Source organism: Struthio camelus, chromosome 4, assembly GCF_040807025.1.
Source record: "Struthio camelus isolate bStrCam1 chromosome 4, bStrCam1.hap1, whole genome shotgun sequence".
In the NCBI taxonomy this organism is placed as follows: domain Eukaryota; kingdom Metazoa; phylum Chordata; class Aves; order Struthioniformes; family Struthionidae; genus Struthio; species Struthio camelus.
The window spans coordinates 10,432,785-10,452,490 of record NC_090945.1 but is presented as its reverse complement, the minus strand read 5'-3'; the positions used below and the strand labels follow the sequence as shown (position 1 = coordinate 10,452,490).

At 42.9% G+C, this 19,706-nt stretch overlaps 1 protein-coding gene across 5 annotated transcripts in view; it reads right to left on the bottom strand.

The window, feature by feature from the left end:
• The window catches only part of ARHGAP24 (Rho GTPase activating protein 24), a 256,751-nt gene extending 238,954 nt beyond the window's left edge, over positions 1-17,797 (bottom strand). For 2 of the 5 annotated variants that reach the window (XM_009676535.2, XM_068941412.1), the window contains exon 1: positions 17,643-17,718. In XM_009676535.2, the coding sequence (XP_009674830.2) occupies positions 17,643-17,703 (61 nt within the window). In that variant the 5' untranslated portion in view covers positions 17,704-17,718. Of the gene's footprint in view, positions 1-2,798; positions 3,160-17,642 lie in introns of those variants that run through there. The other 3 variants (XM_068941424.1, XM_068941415.1, XM_009676537.2) reach the window with 3 other exon arrangements.
• Positions 17,798-19,706: the final 1,909 nt, after the last annotated feature.

The following is a 19,706-nucleotide window of genomic DNA, read 5'->3' as shown; positions in this document are numbered from 1 at the left end:
AGGTCCTGAAAGCTGCCTGGGTTCTACAGCTGGGTGAGTAACTTGCAAGGGCTTTCTGTTCCAGCTACTTCTGAGGACACAACCTTATCAGGTTGGTTATCACAACCTACTATTGTGAGGCAAGTTCCTTTAAGGGAGCTTTATTTCTAGCTTTCCAAGTTCCATCTTCAGAAAACTGAGCCTAGCTATAAGGACTGCTCTTCATGCACCAGCCTACTACAACAGGAGAGGTACGTGCCTTAAAGGAATAACCCACTGTCTCTCTCACTTAAGCCCAGAAACGCATTGCAACACAGCATGAAGAACAGAAACTCATTCTACATAGAATGACATTTCTGGTTGAATGGCAGGGCTCAGAGGGTTGGGGTTAGTGGCGCAGAGTCAAGTTGGAGGCCTGTAGCTAGCGGTGTCCCCCCGGGGGGGGGGGGTAGAAGGGGGAAGGTCAGTCCTGGGTCCAGTCTTGTTCCTTGTTCAACGTATTCATCCATGACCTGGAGGAAGGGACAGAGTGCACCCTCAGCAAGTTTGCTGATGATACGAAACTGGGAGGAGAGGCTAACACACCAGAAGACTGTGCTGCCCTTCAGAGGGACCCGGACAGGCTGGAGAGGTGGGCGGAGAGGGACCTCCTGAAGGTCAACAAAGGCCAATGCAGGGTCCTGCACCTAGGCAGGAATAATCCCATGCAGCAGTACAGGCTGGGGGTTGACCTGCTGGAAAGTAGCTCTGCCGAGAAGGACCTGGGAGTCCTGGTGGACAACAAGTTAACCATGAGCCAGCAGTGTGCCCTTGTGGCCAAGAAGGCCAATGGTCTCCTGGGGTGCATTAGGCAGAGTGTTGCCAGCAGGTGGAGGGAGGTGATCCTGCCCCTCTCCTCAGCCCTGGTGAGGCCTCCCCTGGAGTGCTGTGTCCAGTTCTGGGCTCCCCAGTACGAGAGAGGCATGGAGCTGCTGGAGCAAGTCCAGCGGGGAGCTACCAAGAGGATGAGGGGACTGGAGCATCTGTTCTGTGAAGAAAGGCTGAGAGACGATCTCATCCATGTGTCTCATCAGTATCTGAAGGGAGGGTGTCGAGCGGATGAAGCCGGACTGTTTTCAGTGGTGCCCGGTGGCAGGGGGCAATTGGCACAAACCGAACCACAGGCAGTTCCCTCTGAACACGAGGAAAAACTTCTCGACTGTGAGGGTGACAGAGCACTGGAACAGGTTGCCCAGAGAGGTGGCGGAGTCTCCTTCCCTGGAGATATTTAAAAGCCATCTCAGCACAATCCTGTGCAATGTGCTGTAGGTGACTCTGCTGGAGCAGGGGGGTTGGACTAGACGATCTCCAGAGGTCCCTTCCAACCTTGATGATTCTGTGATTCTTCGACACGTGTTAGCTGAGTCCTCTTCACTATTTGCTTTGGGTTTATTTACTATGGGGCTTTTTGTGTGTAGGCACACCATTTATTCCTATCTATTCCTATTTAATTTCATAAAAGGATGAAAGTAAAAAAAACAAAGGAAGGAAAAAAGCAGCAGAGGGACAAGGCAACAATTGAAAGAGGCAAATACATTGAGACATCACACAGAAAAAATGAGTTCTAGCGATATTTATTTTTAACTTGCAAATCACTGTATTGTGTGCCATAAAATGCCTTTTGTAATAACAAAACTTGCCTAATAACAAAATCTGAGTTTCACAGGGACTAGAAATCAGCACTTCACTGTCAATCTTTCCTTCTGTCTACCTGTTTGCAACTATGCGCACCCAGATGCTGCCTTCTGCAAGTACTAGCTGCAAATAAACCAATTTTAGTGAGGAAAGAATGCTCTATTTCCTTGTCTTGATAAATCTCTGTCCCTTAATTCTTACCTCAAGGGGAATCCTTTGCCTAAGTGCATGGGAAGATACTGCTGCCTTACAGGTACAGAGAAAATCCACAACAGAAGAACTTACCAAACTAAGGTCTTAGTACCTGCCGATCCAGTAAGAGTTATTGCCTTCTCACAGCAATCACATTACTTAGTACAGATAAACAGAATTCAGGTTATTAGACCACCTCAGAAAAATGAAATCACTTACACAAAGAATGAATTTGGTTTCTTATTTCTACCTCTACAGGACAAGGGCACCTAACTACGAGAGGACCACAGGGTTCATTTCTGGTCATCTGGTGTACAACAGTATTTCTAACAACATCAAATAAGAATCATTTACTACTCACCACTCAAACTCACAAACTGGCAACATATATCCACTTTAGTGGGAAGACAGATAAATATTTTACACAAACCCAAAGGAGGAAAAGAGACAACTACTGTCTTAATTTAAAAAGAAATCCACTCAGTAGCTTTAAAATCCACTCAAGATTCGCTTATCCTTTGGCGATTACAACCAAAGTGTTTTTTGTCAACTCTGTCCCAGGTAGGCTGTTATTTCTGAAAGCCCCACATTTGTGTAAAAGGACAAGGACGTTAAGAGAACGATCACAAATCCAAAGATGAATATTCAACATGCAGACTGCAGAAATCATAAAGGGCTTTTATTTATATTTCAGCCAGCAAGTAGTGAGATGACAGCATATTCACCTTGTATCCGTGAAACCAGCAAAAAAAAGAGAATGCTGTTATAACACGTTTAGCACTGTTAAGAAATAATAGCGCGTAACTGAACACTTAGAGCTGCCTCTCTCAGGCAGACAAGAACAGCCGCAACAGACAGCTGCTGCCACCGCTTCCTGGTCTGCAGTAATTATTTGTCCTGTAAAGAGCATACAGTTTTGTCACCAAAATAAAAGACAACTTAATGCCACCTACCGTGTTTTCAGCTGCAGTGCTGATTCGAGCCAATGAAAGCTCCAAAACCACTCCAGATGAGCAGTCCTACCTTCCACAAGTGGAGTTGATAGTCTCACCCATAAGCGTGGTGGCTTCAAGACAAATTCGGAAATTGTTGAGCTAAAACAAGCTGTCACTGCAGTAAGAAGTTTCTTTTACTCCTCCCTCTCTCAAACGGTGAAATCATCTGTGCACGCACGGACCCTGAGGACTGCTAACACCACACAGGAGCCCTGCACTCTCACTGTACGTCCTCTACAAATCCCAGCCACCGCATGAGGAAGAGCCCAAGAAGTTAGAAAGAACGACTGCGCGTGTATGAATGCGTAAATATACAGTACGAGAGGCTGGAACAGCCTCTCAGGGCCAGCCCTCAGACACAGCCCCAGGTTTCAGATTTCACTGGCAGCTGGCAGCACTGGAGCACGCTCACAGCACTGCTGTTGCGCCAGGGAGGAATCCAGCTCACTTCCCAGACATCTCTGGAAATCCCAGCGACACAGCATCTGTGACTATGCCACTGCCTCACAGACCCTCCATTAACTCTTTCACCACACTTGCTGTTGCCGTAAGAGCAGGGTCCAGTCTTTCACATGGCTGGGAATGCAATCTGCACTACACCCTGGAATTCGTAAAGCCTTAACCTACAATTTTATGAAGAGACCTTGCCCATTACTCACAGAGCAACGTGATCACGCCCTCAGGAAAAGGGACTACTGTCCTGCTGGACCCACAGGCAACAACAACTGACAAAAACACTGTGACTCTAAGTAGATTACTCCCCTCCCCCCCCCCACTCCCCCCCTGCCATGCCTCTTTATTCAACTAAGCACACTGTAAGTGGCCTTGACTCACCTACTTTCTATAGCCTGCAACTCAGTATGACTGCCCACTGAACAGGGACTAGAAATTACACCCTGTGCATGCCTGAAGGGGGTCTCCTTGGGACATGTACAGAGGGCTGAATGCCTTCTCCACAGGCCCACCTCTGACTCAGTTGCACAGCAGAAATTGTAATGGGAATTATGATGGAAGCTGGAGCTGTAATTTGGTTTCAGGAGCTGCTGTTCCCTCTCTGAATGACATGATTCTCTGTATTCTGCTTTCAAGTGACTAAGTCTGAGCGTGAGACTACACTGCTCTTTTCTCCATATTCAGAGGAGACAATGATGAACAGTCTCAGCCTTCCATCCCACCACCCCACTCCAACACATCAAACCCCAATGGTACTGTTTTGGGGTGGAAACATGACTTACTGGAAAATTCTCATGCTCTGTATTACTGTCCTACATGATATGGCCATGGCAGTCTGGTAATAGGTCTCTTTCAGATCCTGACAGAGAGATCATTTCTAACACTGTACTACAACGAGGTCCTAAGAAAAATTTACTGCTGATAATACCACAAAAAAAAAAAAAAAAAAAAAAGGCAGCACATTACACCTTCAAGCCCAGGCAGGGTTCTGCATACTGTACACTTTGATGACAAAGCCCTGCCCATTTTCAGCTACACATACTAGGCACATGGGAATGTTCCTCTGCTGACTTCAGTTGGCAAACTTGCAGAAGTCAGACAAGCGTTTTGGGCGACCTATAATCTCAGCATCTAATGAGCGTGTAACCTGGACAGATGCAATCACACTTGCACATTCACTTCCCTCCCACAGCCTATTTCTCACAACGCTGTATTTGCTAGTGCCAGCTCGACCCAACACAGTGGCACTAAATAACCCTGAGTACTACAGGACCTAGTCACAGAATTTGGAAGACAATTCATTTTCTAAGGAATTCTTCAGAACTATGAAGTTCTTAATAAATGAGGTCTGAAAAACATTTAAACACTAATTTAGCATACACTACAGCTTGCAGCAGTGATAGTGCATTACTACTGTACTGGAGCAGCTTGTTTGTAACAGAGCGACACATATTAGGATGTCTGGTTATCCATGCGTACTGAATCAAGTCTCTGAACTCTGCCTCTAACACTGCAAGAGGGGCTGAGACCATGCTATGCAGCAGTCAGCCCTGATATCATGAGGAACATGAATGAACAAGAATATCTAAGAAACTTTCCTCACCTTCCTAACTTGTTTCAAGATAACGAGACAAAAGAGAGAACTATGTCATCTTCTAAGCATGAGGGCTCGTCCCAGCTCCTGTCCCTGGAAAACAGCCACTACAGGCAAAACAAGGAGGAGGCAGAGCAAAGCCATTCCCACCATCTCTCCTCCAAACACAGAGACGACAGAAGAGATCCCCAGCCCCAGGGACTACACGCTGCACCCCCAGAAAAGGCGTCTTCTCTTGACAAGCACACAGGTTTTAAGAAACCATTCAGTCTTGCTGAGACTAAGCCAATGTCATTTTGGGGGGGTATACAGTTATCTGGCAGCTCAGGAAGAAAAAGTCAACATGCATAAACTTTAACCAGGGAGGAAAAGGACAGAAGTAAACACATGCACAGCAGGATACCTGTGCTGGCCTTTAGTTTGGTTAGCTGCCAAACGTGGGCTCACAGAGACAACAGCCAGAATGACATACTAGGAAAAGCAGTTTTTAATAGGCTGGGAAGCCTTCCACCGCCAAGGAACATGCCTGCTCTGATGAGGTGTGCATACACATGGCAGCCTCACTTCATGCATCACAAAAACTGACATTACAAAAAACTTAACTCAGGCACTCCTGCAACTTAGGTCTCCACAGCTCTCTGCTTTTCCTTTATTTGAACAGCAGCCATATTAACACACAAGATCTCTTGTTTAAATTATAGGAAGTGACTGTTCTGGTACTGTACTGTTCTCTTTTAAGAAAAGTAACCCCAGGGAAATTTCCAGCTACCAGAGAGAAAGGAGAGCGGCACAACGTACTTCCTAAACGCAGAGAAAAGCAGGGAACAAGCTGGAGGGCAGACTGGAACTGCTGGCAAGGGGTACACGCAGACCCCCTGGTCATGCGCCAGCCCAGCGTGCGTGCAGTCGAGAGCTCACAGCCCCATGACCACAATACAGGTGCGTTCAGAAACTGAGCTCCAAGGCTGCTCATCCTTAAATAGGTGCACATTTGAGGTCTGGGTATTAATACATAATTATAATGAAAACCAATGTCAAGGCCTTCTGTAGTCCGAGTTCCTCCTTTATTCACTTGGCTTACACTGATGGCCCTTTGCTACTGTTGCTTCTCTCCGCAGCAGTTTAACTTTGTTCACGTATACCCTTCCAATGATGAGTTTCACAGTGTTAAATAATTCTCATTCACAGCTTCACGAGTGGGTCTGTAAGATGCTTTGAAATCCTTCAGCCCGAGATACCTTTTCTAGACTTACACCATCAGTAGCCAGTCACTCATTAGCTAAAATAACGAAAGGCCAGTAGGAACATGTCTATGATGGGCAACAGCTGATCCATATCCAAGGAGTACACAAAGGCGGCTAAGAAAAGCCTGTTTTGGAGCTGGCAGGTACCAGACAGTTTTCCATGCCAAGACATCTCCTATCTACCTCTTCAGATACAAGACCTGAGCAGACTGAGAATCTAAAAGCCTCAGCCTTTGCATGGCAGAAAAGTCAGATTGTGAACTTTTTCTCTAGAGAAAAACAGTACGCTTTTTCCAAATGTCTAACAGAATGCACCAGAAACACTTATCTGAGCATTCAAGCAGAAGGGTAGCGCATGAAATCTTCATGTTCATGGGACAGCTTGGACCTGCTCAATCTTCAGCTCATCTGTGAACAGGCAATTCTATAGCTGCTTCTGGCTACTAGCTCCAAGGCCAACTAGCTCCTTTGGTAAGCGTGGCCAGTTGAGGGGGAGGAAGGGAAGGGAGGGATCACAGAATCTCTCTCCTTAGTCTCCTCTGGCTTGTTCATCCTGTAGAGAAACCAACTGGTAATTAATAACACTATCGCACTACGGGTCACCGAGCCTTACCTTCTTGCTTGGACAACGCAGAAAGCATAACAGTTTACTTGAAACAGACTGCTAAAGGTAACTGAGTGGCTGTCAGCATCTGAGATATACACACTGAAAAGTTCCAACCCACAGAAACCAGAATGCCAAGTAAAATTATTTCATCTGCAAGTAAAATTCTCCCTTTGCTGGTGTTTTCTTATCTAGCAAGAGGGGGTTTACGTAGCCTGTAGACTACATAACTTATAGTATAGGAGACTTCTCTCTAGGGAGATGTGTATATACACATACACAGACTATCTATATATGCATATACTCAAATACATATATAGAGGAGATCCTCTCTCTCTCTGTATATATATTTATGCATATATGTGATGTGTGTATATATACACACATACACAAACATACATACTCACAGTTGTTAGAATAGGGCTTCTCTGTAGGGAGCATTGGAGTCTGGCAAGAAAGCAAGCAAACAGAAACGAGCAGGAGAAACTGCCACATTCTTTGTTATGTAACTAACACTCAGAATGCATTTGCTGCCCCTGCAGTTTATTGGCTAACACTGATGGAGAAGGTATTGAATTCATTATACATTTGGGGACATGTCTCTTGATCCTATTCTCACCTGGTTTGCTGTCCTACGCAACATGCTAGACAGTCATCTCCCATTTACTGTGTCACGGGAATCCGTTCACCTAATCCTTAACCCACTGCCAAAGGAAATCCTATCTTCCCAGTTCCTGCAACGTTTGGGGAAAGTGAGGATTTTCCAACTACTGTGTTGACTTTCTTAGAACTTTCTTTGTGCATTGCCTCACCACTACTTCCTTTGCTCATCCATTCTCACAGCTGTGAATAAGGAAAGAACTGGAATTCAGGATAACAGGTTAAGGAACATTTAAAGGAAACAGGGCTGGCTGAATAAATATTCTCATGTAACACATCAGTAGCCTCCCCAGCAAAAAAAGGGCAAGCCGCACTCAGAACTGATGATGGATGACGCTTTGAAAATTGACTTAAATCTTCATCGTTTCATTAAGGACAGAACCCACAAGATGTTTCACAAATGAGTAAAGCTCTTTATAACAACAGCCCTAAAGCGTAGGCATGCTCAGAAACAGGGCCACAAATTGACACACCTAAAAATGGATCAAGAAGTGCGAGATGTTTTCTACACGTGCAGGAAACTTACAGTAATCATCACCTATGATCTCTCAGGTCAGATCGGGAACATTTGGAGAACTTTCTGCATCTTCAAATCATCTCAAAACCTAGCTGTCTAGCTGCAATTCATTTCATTTTGCAGAACCCATGGCCATCCAGCCACTTTCACCTCTGCCTCCCCAAACTGCAACAAAACATTCCTCATCAACTGCTATGTTCTTTCTCCCTCCCCTGACTTTCAAGTTTTTCCAGCCCCATGCTTGGCAACTGAACCTCTGGTGCAATCTTCAGCTGTACTTAACGACAAGGTAATTGCAAACTACATGTTCAGTTTTCTAGTCCAGGTAAGTGGGATTAGGGACATCGGAGTCGGGAGATGTTCATGACGCATGGTGAGACAGATTACAGAACCATAATATTCTATTCAACAAAAACGTTTGCATCGCTTCCCTCTTCCCTTCTACGTGAGTGCTCAGAGCAGTGTAGTGTTTAGGTTGGATGCCAGTATTCTGCAGAGAATTTCTGCTCTTTTTATAAGAGCCCAAACAATTTTATCTAGTCTACTTCGAGTTCAGATTGTTGAGTCTAGAGTTTTACTGAAAACACTATGAATAACAAATGAGGTTATACCAGACAGAGAGAAGGAAGCTTATTCGGCGATGACATGACTGAGAAAAACATCTCCATTGTAAGACATGCTTCAAATTATACTAATGCCTTCCTTCACAGAACTCAAAAATTGTCAGTAGCCACAGAACAGAGCTTCACTAGAAACAGGGAGAGCGTATGACGTGACAGGTCAACGCAGAAACGTGGAACCCGAAAGACTGAAATCAGATACACAAAGCTTTAAAAACAATATTTCTCCTTAAGCTCTCCATAACTACCAGATCTGACTCTCTCTCACAAGGCTGTTGCCAGGATCTTAGATTAGATCTGATTTTAAGCCACTTGGCTTCCATTTCCTAAACATCTTCCAAGTATTGCTCTACGATTCATTTGGAATTAGCCCTTACTAGCATAAACATATTATCCTTTCCCAGACATAAATCAAATTTAATTTGCACTTGTAGGACAGGCAGAAGGGTAACAGGACTGGAGTACTTGGGTCAGAAGCACAGAATATAAGCATGCATATTCCTACAAGGCATGAAAAGAGGCAGGAAAGAATAAAAGATAACGTTCCTGCGAAGCCATTACAAAAGTAAATCTGGAATTACCAGTTAACAGGCAAAGCTCAAACCAACATAAAAGAAATTCTGGCTCCTGTTTGCATAGAACGTTTTAGAATTAAACAAAAACATTGAATTTCTATACCCAGTAAAACCTTTCCAACCTACAGATTTCATCGATTTCTTCCCAATTCACCCATGAAAATTTCGCAAAATGCTTGATCTTATGCAAAAATATACATATAAATATATATATGTGTAAGTGCATAAAAACAACAGAAAAAAGGGCATCTCTGTGGAAGCTGAAATTCACACAGAAAAAAGCTTTTATGCCTGCCCTGTTGGGAACACTGACATGGGGAAAAAATCTTTTTCTGCCTTTACCAAATAAAATCTACGCTTTAACACTTCTGTTCTGCCATACATTACATAAAGCTACTCACTTGTCCATGTTGCAGCTGCAGCAGCCTGAAATTAGTATTAAAACAAACTTGGTTAAAATAGAAAAGGCTTGGTACACACAATCTTTCTACAGTTCCTTTCACAGGCACCGGTATTAACCAAGTTAAATCAAAAAAAAAGTGCTTCAGATTAAACAAACCCTTGATAAAAAGTTCAAGGAGTACAACTTCTCTATGTCATCAAGGCCTAAGATACTAGCTGACCAGAGCAGTTGCCCATTTACCAATTTTTGTTTCAAGCCATGAGCCACACCAGGCTTCAGACTCCACTCCACAGAGTTCCTGAAGACAGGGCTTCTGCCAGCATTTCCAAACCCAGCTCATTTCACTAGTGTTGTTAGCATGTTTTGCCTTTTTTTGTGTGAACACTTGAAGCAGGTGCTGTTCATTAACAACAACGACAACCAGTTTCCCCCCAAACAGCCCACACAGCCAAAACTACCATCAGGTACTGGTATTAAAAGAACAGGATGGTTTGCGTACAGAAACTCACTCAGAACTTTCCACTTTGCTCAAGTTCATTACAGTCTCCAGTCCACAGTTGCTGTTCCTCAGGCCTTCAACAACTCCAGACACTATATGCCTTGAACACATATAGTTCAAATTATACTGACTGCTTAAAATTCGGATTTGGATTTGGCTCACATAGAGAAATCAAGGAAGAATTTAACAATGTGGAAGCCTAACTTCCTTATCTCGTTCAGAGGGAAACCTATATTGTGAACAATGATTTCATTAAGGATTCGAAAATACTCAGTCTTTTCCTTAAAGGCTACTATCCTGAAGTCCTGTGATGTTATTTATGCCTTGAGTTAAAATACGTATCTAGCGCTTATAATTGGAAAAAAGTTCAAAATGCAAATTGCAAAGTGTCCCAAGAGCAGAAGAGCAATTGAAATGACTTGACCCGTTATTGGGGGGGTTTAATGGTTTAGTATAATATCGTGATATTTCTTTCCCTTTTGGTGAGGGAGTTGATATTGCCTCTAATTTTTAACAGTTGGGGCTTATCAGCAGAAGGAAAGATAACACCCTACTTGCAGAATCACTTCATATATAAAGACTTTAATACACTATCACTGTGAGAAGGCACAACTGCCCATTACACCTATTGCACCAAAAAGCATTATGTTACTATTTCCAATCATTCAAAAAACATATCACAGGTATGCAAGACAGAAAACCTCCAGGAGAAAGAAAAATACTAAGTGCCTGCATTTCTTTTGCCAGTGCTCTTAAAATCTGTATACACAGGCTGTTAACTGCTGTTTAATTACATAGTCTCCCCTTGCTCTCCTACGTACAAACTCTAAGCAACTCCACTGTCTCATGCAATGCACAGACTTAAGTGGAAGAAAAATCAAGCCATGAGACCCTCAAATATCCCACCACTAGCCCAGGGAGCTTCTCAAACCACTTGGAAGCAAATGTCCTTATACACCAACAGGACTCAGAGCTACAAGTTACATCATCTCTAAACAGGTTGAATGGAAAGACAGAAACATCCACCCTGTGAAGTAGCAATAAATTTTAAAGGAAAAAACAGCACCCCAGTCAATCTGACTGCAAGGAATAAATGCATCAGACATGATAAGTTTTTAACAATTATATCAACAGGTAAAGAATTTAGGAAAAAAAAAAAAAAAGAAGTTAAGAAAGTTTCACTGTATCTGTATTTCACAATTCCCATGGCTTCTACTCAGCTGTCTGCAGATCCTATCTGCAAGGCACTCACTCATCCAACTGTCAGAGTTCATCTCTGTGCAGAAATGAGAACATCACAGAGAGCACCTCCTTTCGGGGGTGGTATGGCACCTGCTCTTATGCTTTCTTATAACAGAAAGCTTTTATAGCAAGCTGTTTTATCTACAAGTACGTGCATCACACGAGGCACAATTTAGCATACATTTCAGAATCCTCAAATCCAAACCCGTCACAGCAATGACTTGGACGTCTCCATCTGCAGCAAAACACCTTTCCCCAGAGCTCATCACTGACTACTACACTACTTCATATAAAACAAGTATAGAGGGGTAGGAAGTCAGTTTCTCAAATACTGCTTTCATAATGAAATCCCCTGATTTTTAGGGTGGAAGAGTTGAGAATATTAACACAGCCATTACACTGCAATTTTACCCAGACGGCACATTAAAAGGAGGAATCTGACAGAACCAGACAACATTTAATATACAGGCTGTTAACTGGTGTTTAATTACATAGTCTCCCCTTGCATTTATACATTTAATACAGATAGCTCCCCAAGGGTGGCCTTGACATGTTGGATTGCTCTCCAGAGTGGCAAGCCTCATCATATGAGCTACACCATTTCAGAGGAAAAGAGAAACAGTGCAAAGACAAGCCTCGTCAGATCCCAACAAATAGCAAGGGAGAAAAAAAAAAAATAACTAAATGCAATCACTACACAATTGGTCCACAAAAAGCGCTCCTGCATGAGACAGCAGGCTAAGCCACCAGGAACAAATTAGATGTTTTAAGAGACTTCTATGAGGTAGTGAAAAATGCCAAGTATGTGTTTCTTGGTTAGCTTTTATTAGCAAGCAAGTGAGACTAGTGAGTGAAAGTAGGGAAGTGTGATGGAAGCAACTCACTTCAATATCACCAAAGGGTTATTTTAAGGAATGAGACACACACACACCCCAAAGTAGTGCTAAAATGCCCTGAATTCATCCAAGTAAGTTACTGTGTCAGGACTGCTGCTACCAGGACATACACGGTGCTTTTAACTGTGCATAGAATTTCCCATGTCATACATACCAAGTCCTTTCATAGATGTTCTTCTAAGCACAAGCATCTTTTTTAGTAATATCTTGTAACGTAATGTTGGTAGCAACTGCCATATCTTAGGTGCTATGAATTGATGATCCTTTCAATAGGTAGATATCTGGACCTACTGTCACCACATTATTTCTCAGTACTGTAAATCAGGTCTTACCGTCTCCATTATGCGATGCAGAAGCAAGCTAGAAAACCAAAGCCAAAAAAATCAGAAAAGATGAGATGAGATCCCACTCATATTTGCTGATCGCTAATCCTGGCTGCCCTGTCCCTAGTCAGATACACCATCTGGGAGGATGGAAGTCAGTACTGACTTGTCTAAAGAGTTATAGCTTGTAAATTCTTAACTCAAATCACACTTCTAAGACAAAGTTTTCTGTCTAAACTGAAGGAACGTCAGTCATATCCAGTATTATGTTTAAGGTTTGCATGCACTAGGAATTCAAACGGTTGTTCCTTTAAGAAATTAGCTAAAACATTCTGTAAACCTAGCACGTTACAGACACGAAACACACTGTAAGCCTGTCCATGGGGAAAACTCCAGCGTGCTCAAGTCCACAAACGGCACAGTGCAGGCAGCTTGACGGCTCACTGTAACGCTCCGCCAAATCCAGAGAGGAAAATCTTTTAACTATTCCGTCCTCCCCTCACCATTTTTCCTATTGAATTGAATGGCTACTTCATTCAGCCGCTGTGTCACGCTTCTGGACTCTATGAAGGGGGACAGTTAAGTAATATGATACCCATCACTTCCAAACACATGAGTGTCGCTTCTTTCTAAAACACTCACCCAGGCTATGTATGCTCTACGGTATTTGTCTCTTTCTGTGTGAAAACAGTTTTCAGAAAGGCAGCAAGAAGAATAAAACCATGTGCTTTTCAAGATGGACTGCACATAGTCCTTGCTATCACTCTGCTGTAGGTCAGCTACGAGCTACGCGTGTCACCAGAGATTTTAGGGGGGGAGCATAAATTATTTGCTCCACTGTAAGACAGATTGAGGACTAGAACAAACATTGCCAGGACTCCTTGCTTCAGTCAGAGAGCCAGTGGAGTTTCTAGCACTTACAGGTGCTTCTCAACTACTCTGTTGCACTATTTCTTTGGAGACCTTTCAGGATCTTCCAAAAGAGTTTTTCAAACCTGAACAATGGATTCAAGTGCCAGATACTGCTAGTAACAAATTCAATATTAGGAAATGCATGACGCTGGACTGATAGGTAGATCTTAATACACATCAGTCCAGAATGGCTGATAATCCCCTCAAACATTCACTTGCACTTAGTCCAAAACACTGAAGGACAGAGAGGCATTATTAGCATCCAGGCTACTCTTGTACTTTCAAAGTAGCACCAAGAGCAGAAAGCAGAACCCGTAATACTGTTTGGCCATCACTGCTCTTTCTACCTGTAGAACAGAGTAACACAAACTTCACCCTGCTCTCCTCCTCCAAGGCAGGGCCCTGCAGCATGCAAGGTTTGTTGTGGAGGTGTCTTGCCGAAACAGAAAATTGAAACTACCGTGGCTCTTCCCCATGGCAGAAAAGGATAAGACTTCATTCTGCACCCAACAAACCCTGACTCTTACCAGTAAGATCTGAGCTCGCTATTCTGGTGGGAAGTTTGCATTCTAAACAAACAAACAAAAAAATCTAATGATCAAACTACATTTTTTGCTTTGTGCAAAGACAAAAAATTCTCGAGCCATTTAGCCTAAGTAAAGCAAAATAAGGCTTACCTATTGATAGACCAAAACACCAGATTTTTCACTCCGCATACTTCCCTTTGATCAAATACAAATACAGACCACTTTCTGCTACCCCTTACATGAATGCCACTTCAGCACCCGTTCATTCTTTTCCCACATAAAAGCTGTTTTCGTTAAGATCATTCAGTCCGCTCATATCAGAATACTTCCAGAGTGTATTTTAAGCCTTCCAGTTGCTTAGTAAAATATTTCACGTGGGAGAGACTATGACTAGCTCTGCGGCTTCCCTCTTGCAACATCCACTGTCAATCTGCTCCTCCTTGCCCAAGAGCTCTCTGCTGCATGTTCTCCTCTCCACCATGACCCTTTGCCCAAGCAAAAGCCTGCCCACAGGAAGTGGATTTTTTCATCTGAGAAGTAGCTTAATACATCTGTGTTGTGTTCGGCATAAACATCTATCTAAAATCCCTGTCACAGCTTCCCCAACATGAGGCCCAACAGATGCAGTAGGCAGAGGTTGCACGGAATCACATATGCAAATCAAGCCACCTAATTGGACACCTAATCATGGAAACAAGGACTGGTGCATTTATCTCTGCAGGCCTCATTTAGTTTTATGAGTATCTTTCAGAACTTCATGGATGTCTGATGACCTGTGTATTCAGTTTTTCTTTCCAGAAATTTTATGAAGGTAAGTATCACAGCAAACCAACTCCTTCTCTAGGCAGGCAGCCACAGAAATAAAAAGGGTCACTTCTTATGACAGTGAGCTAATCAGGGCCGTTACTTCAGCAAGAATGAAACGTCTCCCTTTCTTAGGTACTCAGAGCAACACAAGTCATAAAGCCAAAACTCTGAGGGGGATCACAAACCAAGGGGGATTACATACAGACTTCTCATATTTGGATCCTAGCACTTCATCAAGCAATTTAACCACAGCTAGTTACCTTTGTATTCAATACATACAAAGGGCCTAGCATACGCATCTTGGATTTTTCGTAATTTAAGCTTATTATTTGCAGACATACTGCAATACAGGGATTAGCTGTGTCCCCTCCAGCCAGGCTCTGCATGGGAATGAACAGCAACTGCTCCCTAGCTTGTTCAGGGCTGTGGAAGCAACTTCATTTGACAAATCTCCAGATCCAAAAATGGAGAAATTGAGACTGACCTGGTATTTCCCGAGTTCAGCATCTCACCAGCTGCTCTGGGAACAGCCTGGCTTATATCCCTTTTCTCATCAAGAAAGAAGTTGCTACCTTTCATCCTTTGGCAGCAAATCCATTTCCAAGTACGTACACAATTCTAGTGTTTGGTTTCTACAATAAATAGTGAAAAACAAGGGGGTGGTCTGATGGAGGCTTCTAGTGAGTCACGAACATGCCTCACGCAGAGGTGTGAAAAGCTCAACACCCTGCATGTTGTCAAATCTGTGATGCACAAGTAGGAAAACGGGTATCAAGGAACCAACTAAAATATAACCTAGCTAATAAAAATGCAGTAAATCCCAACAGCTAGCAAGTGAGACTAATGTAAATGCTGTGACTGATCTGCAGTTTGAATTACCTTTGTGGGTAACTGATGATTGGGATAACTTTCCAACACTTCTGCTCGACTCTCCAATACGAGGAGTCTTTCAAGCATTAACGTGATGTAACAAATTACAGGCTTCCTAGAACTTCACCCACTATTTCCTCTGTGGTCTTCTATACATCTGACCATCTCTACCATCTCAAATGCCTGTTCCAATCCTATGCCTTAGATGCTAGAGATCTGCACGTCCCCAGTTACAGAACAGCAGTGCAGAAGGACTTTAAGGCAGCACCAAATAACTGGAAATCCTCTGCTTGCAAGTAAACCAGCAAGGATCACTGGCAGTGCAAACTACGGCTGGTTGAAGGAGAGAACATGCATCACTTGCCTCATCTCCACCAAACCTTTCACCTTCTCACCAAAACTTCTAAGTCCTACAAACAAAAGCATCTTTCCTTTTTCATTTTAACACTTTTCCCTGATAAGTGAGTCCTCACAGGCTCTGAAGGACAACGCCCACCTGAGCGTTCTCCAAGCTCACCCCTCCAGCAAAGCTAAAACATCAAGCAGGTAATCCAGAGAAAAGTGCCCATCAAGCACATGCTCCTTAAGGAGATTGCTGAAAGGCACATACAGTTGCAGTCTTGACAGCAATAGTTATGTGAGTCATCTATTAGGAAAAGCCTATGACATAAACATAGTGAAAAAATCCATAAATACTTTGAAGAGATAACGTAACAGAAAAGCACAAACATGATACATTAAGGTCACATACTGATGCTGAAAACTTACAGGTCATTTGATAACCTTCTGTGGGTTTTTGAGGCAAAACATTTGGTAACAGACAGGAAAAGACAACCCTCTTCATGTAATTGACAGAGGATGCATGTTACTACAATATTTATTGAGGTCAGCTTTATTCCATTAAACTTCGTCCAAGCATGGCTCACCCATCCAAACAGGACCGAATAAGACGAACCATAAAGCAGGAGGAAAAAGTAGTTGGCTACATGAAAGAAAATGAAACCTTCCGTGAAACCAAATCACATTGCACCCTACCACCAGTTCCACAAGTGTGATTTGACTCCCTTCCAGGGAAGCTGCCAGAAACATTTACAGTTCCCAGACAGCCAACAGCTGTCCAACACAGACCCGGGCTGCTTAGCAACGTGAGCCTTCCCGCTCACCAGCCAGTGGGGACCAGACACACGAGGGGACGCAATGCTGCTCCAACTAGCTAAGCATAATGGGAAGAAAAAAAATACCTACCCCACAACACAAACGTACCACTCTGCTGACCTATCTACAGAACTATAATGGCATGAGGCATCGGCATAGCCATCCTGCTTTCCCAGAAAGCAGTGAGGCGCTGCAGTGCTACCATGACAAGGGAGCTCAAAGGTGAGGAGTAAGAAAAAGTGTCCCAGAATATAAAGTCCTCTCTACTGATCCTTGCATACAAGTCAACCATTTCTGTAACTGGAATACTTCAGCAAATCTAGAAGTTTAAACAAAAGAAAAAAAAAACACACACACACACACACAACACTTACTCTTTCCTTTCCAAAAAGAGTAATTGTAGTTTTGGGAACTTCTGAATAGCCGTACCGCAATTATAACGTCCCATTACTATCATCTCCTGCAGCCACCTACCAAGTCTCAGAAATGAGACAGATGTCATGTGTGATACGAACAGAGAACGGGCTCCAACTCCCAAAAAAGCCATGGGGCCACGGGGTTTGAGTTCTAGTCCAAGTTTGGGCCAGCCCAGCAAATCTGGGAAACCCATGCTACTATTATGGGCCTCTCTTCTTTCACCCACACTTCTAACACATTTGTTTCAACTTCAGCTCTCCAGGACAACAATTCTCTGTTGTTACAACACCCACCACATTGTGCTTCCATTAGAAAGTGACAAAAACCTTACACGCATACAATGGATGTTGAGCATATAGATTTAGTTATCAAGGATCCTGACACAGCATTTTCTCTTCTGCTGCAAAGGAGCAAGATGAAGTCACCCACTTACCACACTGAAAGTTAAACAGTTAAACTGTTAAACTGAAGCGCATCCACTTACCAAAGTGAAGTATAGTAGAATTCAGACTGGAAAACCCATCTTGCCAGAGCAGGAAACACATCTTATTTGACTTCCAGTAACTGTACCATGTAGGTGCCATTTGATGCAGAAAACAGGGAAGACAGGAGCAAGAAGAAACCTAATAGCCCAGCTACCTAGGATAAAACGAGTATCTCATCAGACCAAATGAGTACTGAACATCATTTTGTTCTTATAAAAATGAACCCCGGCCTGGGAAAAAGCTGCAGTAAAATAAGCCACCTTCAAACATGTTTCTTCTCCTTTTGAGATCTGCCTTAATATGATGAACTGGACTCAGTAGCTTAGTTTCTCTAAAGCTCAAAGAACAAAAGGTCAGCTACACACCGAGCGCGTGAGGCAGCAGCTCCTAAGCAGACGCCCTGCTGCCTCACTGAGCTACCTGTAGGCCACTACTTCCAGCAAGATTCCAATTATTAAAATGGCACTAACAACTGAGAAACGGGAAGGGGGCTCCCAAAGGACAGATGCAGATGCGCAGCAGAGCTCATTGTTTAGAAAAGAAAACAGGACCTTTTTTTTTTTTTAAACCACTGCTCAATCATATGCATTAAACACTTTTCAGAGTCTAACAAGTGACAGAAACACCTTCCATTTCACAGATGCTTTGGCAGTAACATCCCAATTCTCATAATTCTGTTGAATTCCACTCTTTTCACCAAAGCAGTGTGTATTGTACTTCTAAAGAGTATTCATGAAATCATGACCTCTTGCCAGCTGACCACCCACTACACCCCACCGCTACTGGGAGAGACAGAGGAAAAACACATTTCTAACCGTTTATGACACCTAATATAACACATTTAAGTTACGCAATCCAAACAACATCCAAAAATTTTAGAACTACCTAATGTTCCTTCAAGATCATGTTCCATTTCAGTCAGCTGTCACTTCCATAATTTTATTGATGCCATAGCTACCAACTTAGTGTGTGGCCAGAGCACGCCCAAGAAATATAAGAACCAAAAAAAAAAAAGGAAGGAAGGACATCAGGAAGTTAAGGATCCAAGTTAACTACGTACAAAATTGTGCCCAACACATGAACAGATGAGCCCACGGTAAGTGTGTCTATTGGGTAAAAAGAGATTTAAGATACATGAAACAGGAAATGAAAGCATATTAGCATAGAAAATGGTTCAAATCCACAACATGAAATGAAGGTGCAAGTTAAACCCTAAGGCCAGAAAAGGCCTCAACTTTTCAAGATCACCAGCCCTCCCCTGCCACTACTGATCAGTCTCAGTTACCATTTGGGAAGGCCTCACTTTACAGGCTGTTGTCCCTCATCTACATCTTTGGGATACCTGGATCACTTTCAAGACAGAGAATGACATAATTGACTAAGCTGCCTTTTCTGACTAATTCCTGAAGCTTAAACATACCATCATCACATACTATCTTTCCTACCTGTTCATTTCTTGATTGCTGTACCGTGATGCCTGCATCTATTCTGTAACAGTTCTCAGTAGGTATTTACTAACTCCACGCGAGTGCAGAGGAGAAACAGCCAAGGTTTTCTTCTGATGTTCGGTTTAAGTCCTGTCTACTTGTAGCAAACAATACTAAACGCAGTTCCTTATGTTTGTTCCGCTTATTATTTGTGTTAACTTACTACCACAGAATGGTACCATAGCGAGATGCATGGTGCTGGATAGGACTGGTGTTCCTCTTGTCAAACTGCACTTTGCTGTTGGCAGTTCAATACCATTCTAGCAACGTTTTAAGTGATCTTATTCATCACTGTGGCTTCAGTGAAGCCAAAAGAGAACACACTCATGTCCACCAGCTGAAAAACTTGCTTCATACCAGAAAATATTCCCATGAATTACAGTGTTAACACGTGTCATCACCAGGACTTAAGATATACAGGACTTGCAAAGAGTTATTGTGGAAAAAAATGACAAGCCTTGGCTTCACGCAACGTGAAGTAGCCAAGTAAAATCTATTACAAGTGAATTAGCTTTTTAGTAAAATATAATTACATTGATCAACAGGACCTTTTCAGGGAAAATAATTGTATCCTCT